The sequence below is a fragment of the Euprymna scolopes genome, chromosome 22 (assembly GCF_053919585.1).
Source record: "Euprymna scolopes isolate OS-2025 chromosome 22, ASM5391958v1, whole genome shotgun sequence".
Classification (NCBI taxonomy): Eukaryota; Metazoa; Mollusca; class Cephalopoda; order Sepiida; family Sepiolidae; genus Euprymna; species Euprymna scolopes.
In genome coordinates this window covers 104,510,221-104,532,867 of record NC_136503.1, presented here as the reverse complement: position 1 = coordinate 104,532,867, position 22,647 = coordinate 104,510,221, and the positions used below count along the sequence as shown (strand labels likewise).

Genomic DNA, 22,647 nt, shown 5'->3' with positions numbered 1-22,647 from the left:
CTCCGACCATCTTCAGGTGCATTCACAACGAATGTTATTGGTGAGAACAATAGTCCACACAATCCAACTAATACAAAAAATAATTATCAATCCTCATCTCAAAAATATACAAACCTAATATAAAAAAAAACGGAATGAACCCGGATTTATTAAAAAACAAATCATGGTTTTGCCTTAATATATCCATATGATCTTGCTTTTGGGTAATTTTCAGCAAAATCTAATGGTCGCAAAAGATTCTATCGCCCAGAAAGTGTTATTTTTTGGCCATTTTGACCCTTCTGAGCCCCTGGAGACATAACCAGAATTTTCCCAGGGTCAAATATTACGTTTCCAGATGTATATCCATGTGGTCTTGCTTTTGGGTAATTTTCAGCAAAATCTAATGGTCGGAAAAGATTCTATGTCCGAAAAGTGCTATTTTAGGCCATTTTAAACACTTTTGACCCCCTGGGGACACAACCAGAATTTTTATCAAAAATCCGAGAATGTTACATCTAGAAGTGTAAGCCATGTTTAGTTTCAGAACAGTTTCAGATGGTTTGTTGTTCTAAACAAGTTTTGAGAGGTGACTCGTTTGCAGTAGACAGAACAGTTTCTGATGGTTCGCTGTTACACACAAGTCCTGAGAGGTGACTTGTTTGCAGTAGACAGTTCCACAGAGCAAAATATTCTTATCGTGTCGAGACGGAAAAAAACATGTGAAATTGCTACGGAAAAGGTTTAATATTTATGGAGCAATTTGGTTTCTGATTGGTTGGTAGCAGAACGTGAATTAATTGGATTCGTCAGTTCCTAGCAGCATAAATAGAATCGTCCGACTGTGTGAGATCATTATAACACTGTTGTGATGGGATGTGTCTCCTAGCGGCTTCGGCTGCAGGGAGACAGGGTAGTACACGTCAAGGATTCGTCACTTGACACTTAGCCCAACAGGTGAGGGGCTGGGAACCGGCCCAGCACCTGTTGGACTGAGGTACGCCGCCTGGGTAATACCTAGGAGGTCCACCCTCCCAGGCCTTGCCACCGGGCTTTCCGGTGGGGCAAGTTTATTGCTTGCTGCCTGAGGCGCCCTGACCGGGGAATGCCGACGGGTTTACTCAGGCAATTTTTTAAATTGCAGGAGTGCCCCTCCTTTAGGGGAATCTGCAGGGTTCTCACTTTCCGGCCTTGTGCCAAATATTGCCGATGTGGGCGGCAATTAAATAACTACCTCATTATAACTCCAAACTATTGTAACATTACATTTCCTCCCTTGGGTAGTTGTAACTTCATGCAAAATTTCAGAAAAATGTAATGAGTAGTTATTGAGAATTTTGGGAACGAATGGACGAACGGATGAACGGTGAATTCTAAAGTCAAAATCCGACTAAGTCGGTGGACCAAAAAAGAAATAGATTTCACCATTCATCAATAACATCCAAATAACAGAAAAATAATTATTAATTCGTATCTCAAAAAGTATACAAACATCATATACCTGTTTTGGTTTTCTTTGTCCAGCTTTTTCATGCCTAAAAATAGAAAATAATTACCGAAACAATTAATCCCCAGCAGTATATTAAAAGAATGACAAAATGATCGGAATTTTTGGTTCTTGTGCATCTATGCTACCGCGCTGAAATAATAACATTATTTAGAAAACCATTCTTAACATTGGGAGGGTGTTTTGTAACTATTCTGTACTTTTACCTAACAATTTAATAAACAAAAATTAAATTTAACTTGAAAATACTATTAAAAAAAATTTAAAAAAAAACAAAAAAGACAAAAGAATCGTTTTTGGCATCGGAAAATAGGTACTAATTTTTTCGATTCTGATACTCCTAAAAGTTTTGATTTTTTCGATTTCCGATTCCGATTAATCATTCCAACACACACACACACACACACACACACACACACACACACACACACACACACACACACAAATTAATATTGAGTAAAGCGATTCATAATTGTGAATTAAAAATCAGTTTCAAAAGGAAAAAAAACAAACAAAATCAACCTCGAGTGTACGAGCGTTTCAGAAACGATGTTCATTTTATTGAAATACAATAATTATTGACATTCAACCATTCGGAGACAGGATATAGCAGCATTCCCAAAGATATATTGACTGAACTTAAAACAAATTTTCTAATAGAAATCATTAAGGAGTATCCGCCTTACTTACGACAAAAATGCTAAATGAATGAAATTACGCGAGTCCCTTGGATTTTACTTATGCGAATGGAAATTTAACTAACTTTCTTGGATTCTGCATCTTTGGATTTTACCGTCATTGGAAATTTTACCCTTCACCAGACTATCCATTCACGTGAAATCGGGGAGAACTTGAATGCCTACTGGAGAGAACTTGAATGCCTACTAGACATTATCCTCGAGTGTCTAAGGTCTCTCTATACAGGGGCTTGTCAGAACAATCTGGCATGAGGATACTTTTTCCCTACAAGTAAACCCTGACCAAATATTCAAAATCACATAGTATTCGCTGCCCAAATAAGATCTCCTCACTATGGCTAACCCATATTAGCTTTTACGAGGAATGGTGCACCGTCTCCAAGTGATGTTACCTCAAGTAATAGCACGAAGCTGGATACTCCACCAGACTAGATAAATTCTTATCCTGGAATCCAGTAAACCAAGATACCAAAATGAAAGATATACCACAATGTATGAAAATGGTCAATTGGGAGAGGAAAATTATGTTCTAAATTTCTTTACTAACTCAGTGCTTGAGAGATAAAGAACTTAAATGGAACATTCGAATATCTATGTATCTCATATAGACTTCAAGTGTTAGCCCCAGGTCGTGGGCCCCTTGATTTCTGAGAACTTCGACTGAAGTAAAAGAAAAAGAAAAAAAAAAGTGAAATTACTTTTTTATTCACCCTATTCCTTTTGCTTCACTTTTTGTTATCAAGTAAGATCTATTACTTACTTGTAGTTTCATTTAATACTTTTGCAAGCAAAATCCGATCCTACATTTTGCTAAATCCTACCCTCTGATGAGAAGGAAAGTATTTCTTCGAAACTCCGTGGATTAAGGACTATCCATTTATTTAGTGTTTCCTTTTTAAAATTAAATATGTTTTTAACACTTTTTCAAAGTGGTTTTAAACATGTTTTATTAACTACTTGTTCTTATTATAAGCTCTATCTCTTATTTGGTTTTATCGAGCTTTTACATCTGGTTGAGATTACTTTATAAATATTAATTCTTTAATATTCATAATTTACTTTAGTTTTACCATCTTCGATCATTTTGGTAAACTTAACTGTAATTCTTATTTTATATATGTACTATGTACATGGTTGACTATTATAGAAAACTGATTACATCCAATGATAGAAGATGTATCGAGACACAAGAATCGGTATGTTTGATCTGGCATAATTATGATTCATTATAATTGTGGGGTCTGTGTACGCGCCTTGTCCACAAAGTATGGAAATAAAAAATTAAAAAAAAAAAACGTTTACAAGTGTTTTTGATATAGATGTACATAATAATACTTTGATAAGTATGTTTTAACTTAAATAGGGATGGTATAATAAAATTGTGGGGTCTGCGTTCGCGCCTGGCCTCCATAGAATTGAAATAGGCACAAACTTTAATAAAGACTTTTCATACCTATCTGCGTATGTATACTTTGATAATTATGTTTCAGTTTGAAGAAATATGGTATAATAAAATTATGGGGTGTTCGTTCACGCCTGACCTCCATAGAATGGAAATATGTCACAAAGTTTAACAAGGTTTTTTAATATAGATCCACAGAATATTGTGATAAGTGTTTCAGTGTGAACAGGTATGGTATAATAAATTATGGGGTTTATCTATTTTATTTTTACTTTCATCATATTTTGCTTTGGTTTTGATACCCTCAAATTCGAAGCTATCTCTTTACAACCCTTCCTTTTCATAACCTATCATACTTTCATAAGTCAGAGTCCATTTTCTGTAGGCTGTTTTTTAACCCAGTCAACGACGGGTACTTTTGCTAGTATATATATATATATATATATATATATATATATATATATATATATATATATACACTCTCGAATAGAATTATCCAACAATCAGCTGGTATGGAAGGACAGTTACCTTGGATTTTACCGTACAATTTGGAACTAAACCTTTATATCCTTTTCTTCAATTTCCCCTGTTTTGTGACTTCTATTTAATCAATTTTTGATTTTCCATGTCTAACTGACTTTAGCAAATAGGGTGAATATCGTTATATCTATTTGCTAATATTTTCTCCTCTGAAGAGATGATAGGCATCGAAACCTATAGGATAAGGAGATAAAATTTCTAAAGTATTCTTTGTCTTACTTGGAATAATAAAAAATCCTTTATTTGAATAAAGGTTTTTTTTAATTTCATTGAATCACTATAATTTGCTGTATATATATATATATATATATATATATATATATATATATATATATATATATATATATATATATATATATATATATATATAAGAGCAAACAGTTAATAAAACATGTTTAAAAACACTTTGAAAAAGAGTTAAAAACATATTTAATCTGAAAAGGAAACACTTGATAAGTGGATAGTCCTTAATCCATGGAGTTTCGAAGAAATACTTTCCTTCTCATCAGAGGGTAGGAATTAGCAAAATGCGGGATCGGATTTTGCATACAAAAGTATTTGATGAAACAACAAGTAAGTCAAAGATCTTACTTGATAACAAAAAGTGAGGCAAAGGGAATATGGTGAAGAAAAAGGTGATTACACGTGAATGGATAGTCTGGTGAAAGGTAATATATATATATATATATATATATATATATATATATATATATATATATACACACAGTAATAATAAGTAGTAATATGTAGAAATCTATAATGATAAGTAATAAGACTGCTTATCTAAAAATGAGTATAAAGTATTTAAAATTCTTAAAATTAGAATTATCCAAAAGGACTCATAGTGCAATGGAGAAAGTGCTGAGTAAAATTCGGTTTTAAGGGACACTCTTTCAGAGGTTGAAGGTTCAATCCTCAGTGCAGGCGATACTAAGAATACAATTGCGTCTTACGTAAGACTTCTACCCAGTCATTGATTAAATAGAAGGTTCCGTTTGAAATTCTGTAGATTCATCCAAAACATTGTGCGAATGACACTCAAGATGAGAACAGTAGTTCGAATAATCCAATTTATCAATCCACATCTCAAAAATTCAGAATCATATCAACCCTCATTTCAAAGAAGATAGGAGGGTACATCGGCCGAAACGTTGTAAGAAACAACACAGAAACACTGTTTAAATTTTAACACTTACCCTTTTGATTTCCAAGCTTCCTTAGAAAACCTGGAACTTTCCATTGCAACTCGAGAACTCCTCAATTTCCCTGGATCACCAATGACGTCAGTTGAGTAATTTCCAAGCGAATCTGTAGAAATATTTAATTTCATCTATAAATATAGTTTTGTGACCACTTCATGTGTACTTCTCGCCTCTACGTGACTTAGAGCCATAATTATTTTTATTTTTATGATTAAGCAATTATTTATTAAAATCGACACGCAATAAAATAAATTACTAAAACAGACTTTTACAAAATTAAATCCACCAGAATGCATTTCAGTTTCTTTATTAACAAATCAACCATTTTAATTCTTTTTTTAATAACTAGAGGGAGTGCCCGGCTTTGCCTGATCATAAAATATGCTTAAATATATTTTAATTCATGCAGAGTTTGTATTTATTATTATAGAACCAATTCTCTATTGAATATTATATTGTACCTAATATATAGTACCGATTTCAAAGGATTTAAAAAAAAAATGACTTGGGTTCCATCAGCTAGAATCAAAACTAAAACATTTAGCGCTCCAGCCATTTGAGCTATTGACAGACAGATAAGAAAGATTTAAAATTAAACCACTTCAAGCTATGAATGAATTTGCGCATGCACAAAAGTAATAGGAATATGTCGGCAAGTTGAAATAAACATTTTGTATTTCAACTTATCGATATATGTCTGTACGTGTTATTCATCCATCCAAACAAAGATTTTACTACTTATTGTATGGTTAGGGGTCATAATAATGAGTGGTTAAACTGCAAGGGTGCTCTCTGCTCGACAGCAGAAATGTCTGGCTTATATAGGGTCAGACGAATCCATATTATCATGAATATAGGGGTGTTAACTACCCCAGAACAATTATTGTTGCCTGTTAAGTTCAGTGTTATGTTACCAGTAGTTTAAGAGTTTATCGATTATTTTCACATAGAAAAACACACATACATACGCCTACTGTTTCGCTTATATAGATTTGTCATCATTATGAAAGGTGGGCATATATCAGTTGTATGATTATTTTCTTAGCTGGAATAAGTATTTTTAGATAAAAACTGATGCAATTTAAGTTTTATCATTTAGTTTACAAAGAAGAAATACTAGTAGCAAACATATTCCATCTGCCGCATATCCAATAACAATCTGTCCAGCCAGGAAGTGTGCTCATCTCTCATCTCTCAGCTATGGGTTAAATAGTATTACTACTTGTGTGCCAGAAACTATTTCTGTCTTTTTATTCTTTCTTTTATTAGCTTACATTGTTGAGACAGAGAGAGATAGAGATAGAGAGAGAGAGAGAGAGAGAGAGAGAGAGAGAGAGAGAGAGAGAAACTGACCGACAGACATATAGAGAGGCAGAGGATATAAGTGGTTGTTATTCTTATTTTCAGAGAGAGAGAGAGAGGGAGAGAGAAAGGAGGGGAAAGAAATAGAGAGAGAGAGGGAGAGAGAAAGGAGGGGAAAGAGAGAGAGAGAGAGAGAGAGAGAGAGAGAGAAACAGACCGACAGACAGACAAATAGTCAGAGGATATAAGTGGTTGTTATTTCAGAGAGAGAGAGAGGGAGAGAGAAAGGAGGGGAAAAGAGAGAGAGAGAGAGAGAGAGAGAGAGAAACAGACCGACAGACAGACAAATAGGCAGAGGATATAAGTGTTTGTTATTCTTATTTTCAAAGAAAGAGAGAGGGGGAGGGAGAGAAAGAAAGAGAGAGAGAGGGGGGAGGGGATCATTGAAGAGAGAGTGATAGATACCATATAAAATAAGAGGGGGGGGGTCAAACAAAATATGGTGAGAGAGAAAGAGAGTGATATAGAGAAACTGTAATAGATGGGTCACGTTTTTATAGAAGTTACTCCAGACAAGGCGTGAAGGCACTTGATGTAATGGGCTACTAGGACAAAAGATTATGATTGTAAAAACAGTAATATCTATTGACATTAGTCTTTGAAAAATCAAGGCTTTAGGTGGAAGGGAAACAGCCAGTAAAAAAAGGGTTCCACAAGTTTGCAGTTCTTGGAAAGAAGCTGCTGGAATGGGAAGCTGTATTACAATCTATATATCTATAAAACTGCAATTGTGTGTGTGTGTGTGTGTGTACATTTCCCTACCAAACTACTCTATCAATTTTCAGTCTACAGACTCGAGATTTGATATAAGGGGTATTTAGATTTGAGAAAATCTTTTTAATTGGTTTTAGGCCAGAAATTTGGCTGTCAAGGGGTCAAAGTTCAATGATTTGACCTTTGAAAACTCTACCAAACTCCTCTGCCAATTTTGGGTCTAAACACTTGAAATTTTAGGTGGACATAGATCAAGCTTTTTAATTTCATTTGAGCCCAAAACAATAAATGTTAAGGGGTCAAAATTTGGGTCAAAGTTTTATAAAAAATTACCATCTGAGGTCTCTATCAAATTACTCAGCCAATTTTTGGTCTAAACATTTGAAATTTTACATAAAGTGTATTCAGACATAGCACAAGTTTTTTAATCAGTTTTTGCGTGAAAATTTTGCTGCTAAGGGGTCAAAGTTCAAAAGATTTTACCTTTGCGGTCTCTAGCAAACTATTCAGCAAATTTTGGGTGTAAACATTTGAAACTTTACATAAAGAGTATTCAGACAGGCAGCAAGCTTTTTAATCAGTTTATGGGCGAAATTTGGCTGCTAAGAGGTCAAAGTTGAAAGAATTGACCTTTGCAGACTCTATCAAATTCTTCGACCAATTTTGGGTCTAAACACTTATAATTTTAGATGTAGGTTACCTGGACATAAGTCACACATTTTAATATATTAATACATATGCACATAAAGATATGAACAGTACATAGGGCCCAAGCAAAGCCGGGTAGAACTGCTAGTGATGTATAAAAAACAGCGAATTGATGGAGAGCATTAGACCAACGAGTCAAATGAGTCAGACCATTTGACATAATAGTATTTGGAGAAAAGACTGAGACTAGCAACATCATGTCTGTGAGAGAAGGGTTGCAGAGAAGAAATGTCCAGAAGAAATTTTTTTGCCGGGCTTCTCGACAAGCTTACATTTATTTAGAACTTTCCTTATACTTCCTAGATTATGATATCTCCGATTCCATGAACAAAGCTTCTTTCTTAGAAGTGCATGCCTGTGGAACTCTCTTCCGTTTGCCTGTTTCCCACCTAACTACAACTTGGATGTCTTCAAGTCCAACATAAACAAATTCCTGATGAACCGCCCCCTTAAGTAAGACACTTTATCAAATCTCCAATACTAACGATTACTAGGATACTATCCAATTGATTACTGTACACGCAATAACCCTTATCCCCGAGTGGCTTCCGGGCCTTGATAAGTGGTGACCTCCATGTAAAAAAAAAAACAATAAATATCTGTGAATGGACGTCATCTCTACATTCATTTTGATTGACTTTTAAAATATTCCCTCTATTCCGTCCATTTGTGTGCTTGTTCGTCTTTTTCGTATAAATAAAGCAAAACTCATCGAAGCAAAGCTGTCAGCGGCCTTCCCGCTTTGATAAATGTGGGGGAAACCCTTCATATCAGACAATTGCTATTCATTTGAAAGTTCTCCTTTTTCAGAGGAAGCTGGTTTTCCCCAACATCGTGAGGAAACAAATAATGGCAGAAAGCTGAAAGCATAACTGGCCTTCAGCCAACGTTCATTTCTGCACCTGCGTGATTCTTAAATTATTTGTGCAAGTCTATCTATATAAGAGCCAGGTACGTCCAGGGATGGAATACTGTTGCCACATTTGGGCAGGAGCTGCTAGAAAGGACTTGTCCTGCCTTGATAGAGTTCAGGATAGACTCCGTAGCCTCGTAGGAGATGTCCTTTTCTCTTCTTTGCAACCTCTATCTCACAGAGGAGATATTGCGAGTTTGTCTCTGATGTATCGTTATTTTCATGGAAAGTGTTCGACTGAGCTTCGGTCTATGCCCCCCCCCTCGCCAAACACTCGTCTAGCTGTAAACACTATCAATAATTCCCCCCACTCTTTATCTGTGCCTAAACCTAAACGTAGATTCCATGAACAAACCTTCTTTCTTAGAACTGCACGCCTGTGGAATTATCTTTTCTTTTTCCTGCTTTCCGGCTGACTACAATATGGTTGTCTTCAAGTCAAACGTAAATAAGCTCTTGATGAGCCGTTCCATATAAGTTATCAAATTTACCAAATTTTCATTACTAATGATTACTATATTGTCCAATTTCTACTGTACACTCTTTAACCCTTATCCTTGAGTGGCCTCTTGGCCTTGATAATGTGGTGATGCCTATGTAAAAAAAAAAAAAAAAAAAAAAAAAAAGTCAAATTTTTTTATTATAAGATGGCTAAATTTAAAAGCTTTTCACTTCCTGTCACATCTTAGCGTAGCGGTAAGATGTAAGCTTTTCTTTCACTTTCTTTTCCTCCTTCGCATCACGGGTTCGAGTCTGCCTGCCTACTACCACTTTTTTTTTTATATCCAAACACCCGAGCAACGCCGGGCAACGCCGGGCACCCCTGCTAGTAATATAAAAAAAAAAGATCAGCTATTTTGCACCCTTACTGAACCCAGATCAACTTGTAGATCAGCTGTATATTTCAACTGATCCAAAGGAGATGAACAGAAATGGTGTTAGTATAGATATTAATCTTCTGAATAATTTGTTCAGGAATGTATGGAAAAAAAAACAGTGTTGTGCCTAGAATAGAGAATGAAGAGACACTATGTAGAGTTACTCACAAGCTTTGATCAGAAAGAAAAAACCTTATAATGTCAAGAACCTTACCATAATTCTGAAGTTTGTGTTAAAGACCAGAATGCCACACTCTGTCAAACACCTTCTGTCAGACTAAAGCTAATTAAGCAATTAAAAGCGACATAGAAAACATCATGGAATTTCCGCAGAATCCAACAAGTAATAAATCATTTCACTGGGGTTCAGTATCAGGGAATCCAAAAGAGGGTTGATATGCCACAAATAAAATAAACTTATTTACAAAGTGTGAACTTACATTGCTGCGAGTCATCTCCGTCCGATAAATCCAACGATTCTTCAGGCACGCTACCATCTTGCTGTCCAGCTAAGCTACTTTGATCGGGCGTGGTGCACGTACTCATCCCTGGGGTGAAAGAACTCCGTTGGCTACTCGAGCGTCTTGTTAAACCTCCGTGTTGCTTGGACCTGTTGAATGACTTGTTCACCATCTGCTATAAGGTAGAGAAAAGACAACAGACAAAAGTGTTGTAGCGAGAATACCTGACCATGTGAGAGATGCTGGTAAAGTTTTTTTGGGGAGGATGGGCAAAAACAAAACGCTTGCTGCAGTGAGACATGATTTAAAAGTTCTCTTGGTAGAAGGTGAGTTTAAGTACATTTTTGGGTTTGTATTACTGTACACATAGATTCGAAAAAGTTGTCAAAAAACAAATATATAACAAATAAATGTTATCAAAGGCAAGATAAGTTACTTTTCTACCAAACTGGAGATATTTTTTGTGTTTTTATTCAATGTAACATGTTTATTCAGCTTGAAAAACGTACATTGTTTACTGATGTATTGGAAAATTCAAAATGGCGCCCGACTCTCTCTTTAACACGGTAAGTTTGGGAAAAGGTATTATAAATAATAAACTAGATAAAATACTATTAAAAAACAACCGAATATATGTCAAGTTATGTCACGGTAACATATGTTGAGCGAATTTTTAACAGTATTTTGTCTAGTTTATTATTTATAACACTTTTTCCCGAACTTACCGTGTTAAAGAGAGAGTCGGGCGCCATTTTGAATTTTCCAATACATCGGTAAACACTGTATGCTTTTCGAGCTGAATAAACATGTTACATTGAATAAAAACACGAAAATTATATCCAGTTTGGTAGAAAAGTAACTTATCTTGCCTTTGATAACATTTATTTGTTATATATTTGTTTTTTTGACAACTTTTTCGAATCTATGTGTACAGTAAAACAAACCCACTTTTTTTTTTTTACACATGTTTGCAAAGCATATCGCCACTTGGATGTAAGGGGCTACTATTTGGGACAATGCCTAGGAAAGATTAACAAGATGTTGGTTTATGTTACATTTAAACTTCTGCATAACAGTACAGCCAGGGAAGCAGGCAGCAGGAAGGGAATTCCAAAGTCTAGCTGTTCTAGGGAGGAAACTATTAGAATGGAAAGCTTTCTGGCATTTAGAGACAACAACAGTGAAGGGGTGAGATCTTATTGCTAAACGGGTTTGTCGGGGATATGTACGTCGAGGGGGTACAAGTGAAACAAGTTCATCAGAACACATTCCATTAAAATATTTGTAAAACAGGCACTTGGATGTAAGGGGCTACTATTTGGGGCCATGTCTACGAAAGATTAACAAGATATTTGTTTAAACTTTCTGCATATCGGTACAGCCAGGGAAGCAGGCAGCAGAAGGGAATTCCAAAGTTTAGCTGTTCTTAATATTTTGCCTAAAAGTAATCAGTTTTGAAGAATAGCGGAAGTATTGTATCCATTTTGTGCTTCCATAACTCAATTGACAGACCAGCCGCCATCTTTGAAACTTGGGGTCTGGTTTCATACACCATGACCTTTGTAAAAAAAATTACCCCTGAAAAACCGATGCGTTCTTCTAATCGATTCGTTTGGAAAATATATTGTTGCTGTTTTTTTTTGTTTTTTTAATATTTTATTTTTATACCTTGATGGAAAGATGAGGTTGAGGCAGTTGCAGACATCCTAAGACAATAAAAACGCTGTGGTGGCAATACTTGACAACCTGATAACTTAATCAAATGAGAATCTTTACTTATATATAAAAGGCACTTTGTGTGTCTGTATGTGTGTCTGTATCTGTATCTGTGTGTGTGTGTGTGTGTGTGTGTGTGTGTGTGTGTGTGTGTGTGTGTGCATGAGCACGTTCCTTATGGATTCCAAAACTGCTGGGCCGATTTTTTTTTTAAATTTCACACAAATATATTTTGTGTGTCTGAGAGTCTCCTTAGATAGGTTTTAGCTTTTATATTGGAATACCTTTCATAAGTATTGAAAGTCGATAACTGAAAAAATCTGAGTGAAGAACAAACAGTCCAATTTTGACCAAAGTTAACACTCTTATACAGCCTAACATCACAAATGTATTCGAGAAATTTTATCACTACACAAGCAGAATATAAAATCAACAGTAGATTCTTTGAAATGACAGGGGCACATTTGAAATGAATGTTTTTGCTTAAAGCACAAGTGAACCATGATACTTGACTTTTGCATTTTAAACTAATTCAAGTCATTGTATAAAAATAATTTTATAAAGTCTACAGTAGGTTCTCTCTAATGCAATGTAGACTGCAATGTATTGTGGGCTAAGTCACTGCAGGGAGGTGTTGCAGAATTGTGGATATCAAGGTTAGCCCCGCAAACTCAAAAAAAAAAAAAATAATAAAAAAAAAAAATAAAAAATATATATATATATATATATATATATATATATATACTTGTTTATTGTTATATAAACATTCTCACATCTCGCTGCTACAAATAGCCACTTGTTTCAATCAAACAACAGATATCATCAGGCAGCGACTTGACTATTTGGGGCCATGTCTACGAAAGATTAACAAGATATTTGTTTATGTTACATTTAAACTTTTTGCATATCGGTACAGCCAGGGAAGCAGGCAGCAAGAGGGAATTCTAAAATTTAGCTGTTCTTAATATTTTGGCCAAAAGTAATCAGTTTTGAAGAATAGCTGAAGTATTGTATCCATTTTGTGCTTCCATATCTCAATTGAGGTGTTGCAGAATTGTGGATATCAAGGTTAGCCCCGCAAACTCAAAAAAAAAAAAAAAAAAAAAAATATATATATATATATATATATATATATATTTATTATTTATTTTATATATATATATATATATATATATATATATATATATATTAATTCATGCAGACATTATTAAATACAACAGAGATATTTTGCTTTATGATTCTTTTCTTTTTTTTTTTTTTTCATTTTTTCGATTTTCCGTATAATATTTTTATATCACAATCCAAAATATTGATGAAAGTTCCATAATTATCACAAGGGCTTTCGATTCGACTGCGAATCCTCTTCAGATGCAATTCATTAAGTTGATGAGGTGAAAGTGATTAGGAGCGAAATCGCAAAGTAGAAAAGTGAAATATTTAATAATGTATGCTTGAATGAAAAAATGCTGCCTAAATATGTCTCAATATGTGTGTGTGTGTGTGTGTGTATGTGTGTGTGTGTGTGTGTGTGTGTGTGTGTATGTGTGTGTAAAAAAATTAATTAATCTATATACACAGGGTGGAACAGTAAAATTGTTGTCCTAGGAAAGACGACATAATTCCATTTCCGTTTGATGAAAACGTTTTTTTTTTTTATTGCAGAAGGCAAGCTTATTTAATCTTTTACCTACCTGGATAAGTTTTTTTTTTCTTTTTGTGTTTCAATCTATTTAAAAAAAAATGTTTTCCACTTAAAAATAAAGGCAGTATAAAACATGTTGAGTTAGGACAAAAAAACAAAATGGTGGTCTCATTCGCTCAAAATCGAAAATTAAACAAAATATTGGTAGAACATTAGATTTTCATATGATTGTCAACATTTATTGGATATGCTTCTACCAGTAATGTAAGAAAAGCAAATTTTATGAAGTGAAGACATTGTCTTGATCCACCGTATTTAATAAAGGGAGACAACTCAATTCGAACTACCAAGATCAAATTAAGATACGACACTTGAGGGCATTTTTTTTTACAATAATCAATAAAACCAAAGAAAAAAAAACAATGCAAAAAAAAAAAAAACAACAACAAATAAATGTTACCAAAGGCAAGATATGTTAATGTTACTCTTCTATCTACTGGAATAATTTTTTTTTTGTATTTTGATTTATTTCAAAGCGTTTATTTATTTTGAAACAAAAGTAATGTTTAAGTCTGTTAAGTTAAGACAAAAAATGGCGGTTTCGTTAGAGGCGTTTGAACCCTCTATAATCGCTCAAAAATCGAAAATTAAATCAATAATATTTGTAGAGCATTACATTTTCATACGATTGTCGGCATTTATTGGATGTGTTTCTACCAGTACTTTGTGTAATTTTCGATTTTTGAAAATAAGTCATGTTTTTTTTTTTTTGCAACCTTGAACAGGTATTTTTTTGGACAGGTATTTTTTTGAACGAGTATTTTTTTGAACGGGTATTTTTTTGAACGGGTATTTTTTTGAACGGGTATTTTTTTGAACAGGTATTTTTTGAACAGGTATTTTTTTGGACAGGTATTTTTTTGGACAGGTATTTTTTGGACAGGTATCTTTTTGGACAGGTATTTTTTGGACAGGTATTTTTTTGAACAGGTATTTTTTTGGACAGGTATTTTTTGGACAGGTATTTTTTTGAACAGGTATTTTTTTGGACAGGTATGGGTCCATTTAACGACAGGTGTATTTTTTATTATGCAAATAGTGTTTATTACTTACCGTTCCACTGTTATTCGTAAAGGAATCCCAACGGGGTTTTAGGTTTTTCTTGTAATTACTGCGTGGGTTGCAGATTTCTCTTTAAAAAACAAATGAAAACATTTAAAAATCTAAATAAATGTTATATATATATATATATAAATGTTATATTATATTTTTTTGTAATAGAATAGGTTTAGCCCCTTTTTACTAACCCTAATCCTAACCCTAATCCCTTTTTCTTGTTGCCGAGTTCAACCTATGTTAAATATCGAAGGCCGTGTTTGGACGGAAAAATTTGAGTGACACTTAAGGGTCAAAGGTGACAGCAGATGGATGTTGCAAAACCACGATTTTCTGTCTCTTTATCTTGTTATACTTTAAAAAGAAAAGACGTCTGCAGAGTGCCATCCCAACTGTGGCGTAATCGATAAAGTACTTGAAAAATTTAGTTGTAAGCTACACTCTTCTGGAGGTTGAAGGTTCAATCCTCAGTGTGGATGATACTCAAAATACAAATGTAAATTGCTTAGGACTTCTGTCCAGTCATGCCTGACGAAACGAGAGCATGTATTAAATAAAGGTTCCATTCGAAATTCTCTGCAGATTCTCGCGTTTCACAGAAATACTCTCGGGTTTGAAAAAGATACACTAGAAGAATGTCGGAGGTTACATCAACCGAAACGTTGTGAAAATAACACTCAAAATGAGAACAGTCGTCTGAAGTATCCAAATAATACATATAATTAACATTCATCCAAAAAATCTAATAACCCTTGCGATAATCGTTCCTTCCTCCTAGTTTTGCTTTGATAATTCTAGGTTTCAAAAAATTGCTTGCATAGTTTCCTTTTCTTATGTTTTTCTGCAATCGACCAGACAACTGGATCATTAGGTGAATTAATAGCCAATTACGATGAGAACAATTAAATTAGAAGTTTTTTGGGTTTTTTTTTTTTAACATAATTCAATCCTAAAACCGAGGAATATTTCAACATGTATTTTATGTGATTAAAATATATAAGAAAAAAAAAAATTTAAATAAAAAAAGAAATGTTTAACTTATATTTAGATTAGATGAAAAAAATAACTTACTGAAGTTTCCAACACGAATGAATTGGTATCATGTTATGAATGGAGTCTGCGTATGTCGCTTCCAACAACCAAAGAAGCACGCAGAGTTGGCGAAACAACGCATCACTGAAATTAAATTAAATTAAAAACATATATATATATATATATACAGAAAGTTAGATTAGATAAGTCACCAGTATCGTCGGTTTCAAAGCTGATAATAGGGGACCGTTTTAGATACCCATATCAAGTTCTCTTCCGCCTATACTCATCCCTTGACGAAAAGAGCTTGATATGGGTATCTAAAACTGTCTCCTATTATCAAGTTTGAAACCGACGGTACCGATGACTTATCTCATCTAAACTTTCTATAAATAAAAATATAAATAATACGCTCTTATTTTCGAAATTTTTTCCTTATAATAGAGCACTCTGTTTGAATCCTTTTTTCCAAAAATATAACTAAGTATATATGGCTGACAAGAGCTGAACATTATTTACGTGTTACCATTAACGGTTTCCCATTGTCTTGGGCTTGAAACCGACGGTACCAATGTTTTTCTGAACTTCTGTATAATTAATAAACAATATATATATATATATATAGTAGCGCCCAATTAAATAAATATTTGTTATAATTCTTTTTCTATCCTTTGCAAACGATTCAAATTTTCAGTGGTCAAAATTTCAGATTTTCACAATTGTTATTTCTAACAAATATTAGATTTTAAAATTTTGTCCCTTAGTTTTGGACGCTACTGTATATGATTCAAACACTACCGTGTTTGAATATATAGTTAAATGGCAGTTTTAGTCATTTAGAACTGTTTAAAGCTTTACCGCTCACTCCTTTTTCGATCTAATTTCAAACAATTAGTACAGTTTATAGATCACCTTCTCAGCTATATTGTGAAAAATAAATTGTTCAATTTTTATTCGGTAAAATAAAAGTTATAATAAATTTTCTGGTGCTCAAAACTGTAAAAATATGTAAGGAGGTGAGCGACGTTTTTTATGACTGGTTATGAATAATGTTATAAATTTTATGACTGGTTATGAATAACGTTATAAATTTTATGACTAGTTATGAATAATGTTATAATTTTTATAACTGGTTATGAATAATGTTATAAATTTTATGACTGGTTATGAATAATGTTATAAATTTTATGACTGGTTATGAATAATGTTATAAATTTTATGACTGGTTATGAATAATGTTATAATTTTTATGACTGGTTATGAATAATGTTATAAATTTTATGACTGGTTATGAATAATGTTATAAATTTTATGACTGGTTATGAATAATGTTATAAATTTTATGACTGGTTATGAATAATGTTATAAATTTTATGACTGGTTATGAATAATGTTATAATTTTTATGACTGGTTATGAATAATGTTATAATTTTTATGACTAGTTATGAATAATGTTATAATTTTTATGACTAGTTATGAATAATGTTATAATTTTTATGACTGGTTATGAATAATGTTATAAATTTTATGACTGGTTATGAATAATGTTATAATTTTTATGACTGGTTATGAATAATGTTATAATTTTTATGACTGGTTATGAATAATGTTATAATTTTTATGACTGGTTATGAATAATGTTATAATTTTTATGACTGGTTATGAATAATGTTATAAATTTTATGACTGGTTATGAATAATGTTATAAATTTTATGACTGGTTATGAATAATGTTATAAATTTTATGACTGGTTATGAATAATGTTATAATTTTTATGACTGGTTATGAATAATGTTATAATTTTTATGACTAGTTATGAATAATGTTATAATTTTTATGACTAGTTATGAATAATGTTATAAATTTTATGACTGGTTATGAATAATGTTATAAATTTTATGACTTGTTATGAATAATGTTATAATTTTTATGACTAGTTATGAATAATGTTATAATTTTTATGACTAGTTATGAATAATGTTATAAATTTTATGACTGGTTATGAATAATGTTATAATTTTTATGACTAGTTATGAATAATGTTATAATTTTTATGACTGGTTATGAATAATGTTATAAATTTTATGACTGGTTATGAATAATGTTATAAATTTTATGACTGGTTATGAATAATGTTATAATTTTTATGACTAGTTATGAATAATGTTATAATTTTTATGACTAGTTATGAATAATGTTATAATTTTTATGACTGGTTATGAATAATGTTATAAATTTTATGACTGGTTATGAATAATGTTATAATTTTTATGACTGGTTATGAATAATGTTATAATTTTTATGACTGGTTATGAATAATGTTATAATTTTTATGACTAGTTATGAATAATGTTATAATTTTTATGACTAGTTATGAATAATGTTATAAATTTTATGACTGGTTATGAATAATGTTATAAATTTTATGACTGGTTATGAATAATGTTATAATTTTTATGACTGGTTATGAATAATGTTATAAATTTTATGACTAGTTATGAATAATGTTATAATTTTTATGACTAGTTATGAATAATGTTATAAATTTTATGACTGGTTATGAATAATGTTATAAATTTTATGACTGGTTATGAATAATGTTATAAATTTTATGACTGGTTATGAATAATGTTATAAATTTTATGACTAGTTATGAATAATGTTATAATTTTTATGACTAGTTATGAATAATGTTATAAATTTTATGACTGGTTATGAATAATGTTATAAATTTTATGACTGGTTATGAATAATGTTATAAATTTTATGACTGGTTATGAATAATGTTATAAATTTTATGACTGGTTATGAATAATGTTATAAATTTTATGACTGGTTATGAATAATGTTATAAATTTTATGACTGGTTATGAATAATGTTATAAATTTTATGACTGGTTATGAATAATGTTATAATTTTTATGACTGGTTATGAATAATGTTATAAATTTTATGACTAGTTATGAATAATGTTATAATTTTTATGACTAGTTATGAATAATGTTATAAATTTTATGACTGGTTATGAATAATGTTATAAATTTTATGACTGGTTATGAATAATGTTATAATTTTTATGACTGGTTATGAATAATGTTATAAATTTTATGACTGGTTATGAATAATGTTATAAATTTTATGACTGGTTATGAATAATGTTATAAATTTTATGACTGGTTATGAATAATGTTATAAATTTTATGACTGGTTATGAATAATGTTATAATTTTTATGACTAGTTATGAATAATGTTATAAATTTTATGACTGGTTATGAATAATGTTATAAATTTTATGACTGGTTATGAATAATGTTATAAATTTTATGACTGGTTATGAATAATGTTATAAATTTTATGACTGGTTATGAATTGATTATATAAGGTTATAAATTGAATTTTAAAAAAGAGTGTAATTTACATTGCACTGTAGAGAACCTACCGCTGATCTTGTAAAATTATTTTTTTTATATTGAATTAAAGTTTAAATACAAAATTCAAGTATCATGCTTCAATTGTGCTCTAAAGCAACTGGCCCTGACGGTATTCCAATTATAGTACTCAAAAAACTTCAACCAGAACTAGCACCCATACTTACAAAACTGTTTAAACGTTGTCTTAAGAGTAGTAGTTGATGGGCAAAAATTAGAAGCTCACAGAATTAATGATGGAGTTCCTCAGGGGTCCATCCTGGGCCCAACTCTCTTCCTGATCTACATTAATTATCTTCCAAATCACAGCCTTACATCATTTGTAGACATTTTTGCTGACGACACAACCATCTATGGTAGCACATCTAAGACAGTAAATGACCAAGTTCTCTCCGATTTTCTCTCCTCTGATCTTGATCACGTTGTACAATGGGGAAAGGATTGGTTGGTTACTTTTAATGTATCTAAAACCAAGCTTCTATCTTTACATCATCAACATTCTGATCCACATCTGGCATCAATTGAAATGAATGGCTCTCGTCTTGGGGAGGCCTCAAGTGTTGACAAGCTTCTGGGCTTGACAATTACTCCTGATCTTAAATGGAACTCATACATCAAATCTGTTGCCAAGGCCGCTGGAAAAATGGTGGGATCCTTCTATCGATCCAGTAGATATCTCACTGCTGATGCAATTCTCTATCTATATAAGAGCCAGGTACGTCCAAGGATAGAATACTGTTGCCACATCTGGGCAGGAGCTGCTAGAAAGGACGTGTCCTGCCTTGATAGAGTTCAAAATAGACTTCGTAGCCTGCAACCTCTATCTCACAGAAGAGATGTTCAAGTTTGTCTCTGCTGTATCGTTATTTTCAGTGTTTGACTGAGCTTCAGTCTATGGTCCCCCTCACCAAACTTTCACAAGAAACACTCGTCTAGCTGAAAACGCTATTAATAATTCCCCCCCCCCACTCTTTATCTGTGCCTAAACCTAAACGTAGATTCCATGAACAAAGCTTCTTTCTTAGAACTGCACGTCTGTGGGATTGTCTTCCGTTTTCCTGCTTTCCAGCTGACTACAATATGGTTGTTGTCAAGTCTAATGTAAACAAGTTCTTGATGAGCCGTTCTATATACGTTAACAAATTTACTGAATTTCCATTTACTAACGATTACTATATTGTCCAATTTCTACTGTACACTCTTTAACCCTTATCCTTGAGTTGCCTCTTGGCCTTGATAAGTGCTGATGCCTATGTAAAGAAAAAAACAAAAAAAACAGAAGCATTCATTTCGAACGCACCCCTGTCTTATCAAAGAACCCGGATTTTATATGCCAGGCCTTTCTGCTCGTGCAGTTATAATACTTCTTGAATAAACTCGTGATGTTAGGCTGTATAAGGGTGTTAACTTTGGTCAAAATCAGACTGTTCCTTCTTTAATCAGATTTTTCCATTTATCGATTTTCTAATAATTATTGGAGAATACAAAACCTATCTAAGAACTCCCCCCACAACAAGAACTCGTTTACATACCACAACTGAAACAACTCTACCTTCTTTTTCTGTATGTCTAACATCAAACAGAATTTCCATGAACAGAGTTTCTTTCAAAGAAATTTCTGCAATTTGTGTAAGGAGGTGTCAACGTCCTCTTACACAAAGTGCCTCGTATTTTCCAAATGGTCACCTATCTGGTACTGACCAGGTTCAACGTTAATTAACTTTGGTGATCTAACGAGTACTAGTGTCATAACCCATCCGCATAAGTAATCAAATTTTATTCATTCCATCACTTATTTTCAATCCTCTCATAATATTAATCATCATTCAATCCTTGGTTGCACTGTCATTCTTTTTACCGCATTTCTCTCTGCAAAGAAATCGTTTCATACATGAATAATAACTGAAATGGTGGTGAACACAGCTGGAGCGCTAAATGAGAGAACGCTGACGGAACAGTAAATGTTTTAGTTTCAGTTCTAGCTGATGGCCATATTTTATAAACTTCTGAAATCAGTACTATATATATCTATATAATTATAAAACTCTGTGGACCGTCCGGCCGTCCTTGCTTGCTTGAATCTTGTCTTTGATTATTGGGCGATTCCATCTTTTATAAAGGGATGAAATATATATATATATATATATATGACAAAAGTTTATATTCCAAATTTCAATGTCGCCGCCACACATGCTTCAGGCTATCGGAACCAAACAAATTAAATTTCGTCTCATCAGACCATAGGACATGGTTCCAGTAATCTATGGGCCTTGTTGACATGTCTTCAGCAAACTGCTTGCGGGCTTTCTTATGTATTGCCTTCAAAAGAGACTCCCTCCTAAGCTGACATGCACACCAATTTGAGGAATACAAAGATAAGTGTGTCATGCCTACAGTCAAGCATGGTGGTGGTAATGTCATGGTCTGGGGCTGCATGAGTGCTGCAAGTATTGGACAGTTACATTTCATCGAGGGAAACATGAACTCCAACATGTACTGTCAAATACTGCAGCAGAGCAACAAAAAGAAAAACAAGAAGTTTTTGTTTTGTCTTTCCAATCTCTCTCACTGGTTGAAAATCGTTGTATTTGTTACATCTAATTCAGAAGCAACTTCTCGAACAGTTGTGCATTGATTGGCTGTGACAAAGGCTCTTAATTGATCATTGTCAGCATCCGATGGTCGATCACTACGCTCATCATCTTCAAGACTCTCGTCGCCGCCACGAAATTACCTAAGCCACCACTGTGCTTTGTGTTCAGTAGTGGTTCCGGGGCCAAATGCTTCGTTGATATCGCAAGCTTTTTCAGCAGCTTTTTGGCCTAGCTTGAATTGAAATAAGAAAATTTTGCGAATTTGCGTTTTTTTTCATTTTGTATTCAATTTTTCTGAATACAGTTGAGTTTTGCTTTTGCCTATCACTGTCACCAATTTCTCGCTCATCCCTTATCTTAAAAGGGTGGGTGTCTTGAGTTTCAGCTACATTTCAACCGCCTGTGCTATCCCATTTCCAGGAAACAACTCTTATTCGTGCTTGTCACTTTCATAAGACTGATTGTGTGAAAGCCAGGCACGTCCAAGGATGGAGTACTGTTGCCATATCTGGGCAGGAGCTGCTAGAAAGACCTTATCCTGCCTTGACAGAGTTCAAAATAGACTTCGTAGCCTCGTAGGAGATGACCCTTTCTCTTCCCTGCAACCTCTTTCCCACAGAAGAGATGTTGCAGGCATCTCTGCTTTATCGTTATTTTCATGGCAAGAGCTCGTCTCCGCTCCAATCTATGATCTCCCCCTCACCAAACTTTCATGAAAAACACTCGTCTAGCTGAAACCACTTCCCCCACTC

The 22,647-nt window shown here is 33.1% G+C and overlaps 1 protein-coding gene across 2 annotated transcripts in view; it reads right to left on the bottom strand.

Annotated features, from left to right (window-relative positions):
• The window catches only part of LOC145243619 (coiled-coil domain-containing protein 60-like), a 99,444-nt gene that overhangs the window by 36,388 nt on the left and 40,409 nt on the right, over positions 1-22,647 (bottom strand). Inside the window, exons 8-12 of one of the 2 annotated variants that reach the window (XM_080106639.1) lie at positions 15,910-16,014; positions 14,836-14,914; positions 10,344-10,536; positions 5,323-5,434; positions 1,481-1,514 (exon numbers count right to left, since the gene is read on the bottom strand). In XM_080106639.1, coding sequence (XP_079962765.1) covers positions 1,481-1,514; positions 5,323-5,434; positions 10,344-10,536; positions 14,836-14,914; positions 15,910-16,014 — 523 coding nt within the window. Of the gene's footprint in view, positions 1-1,480; positions 1,515-5,322; positions 5,435-10,343; positions 10,540-14,835; positions 14,915-15,909; positions 16,015-22,647 lie in introns of both variants that reach the window. The other variant, XM_080106638.1, reaches the window with a different exon arrangement.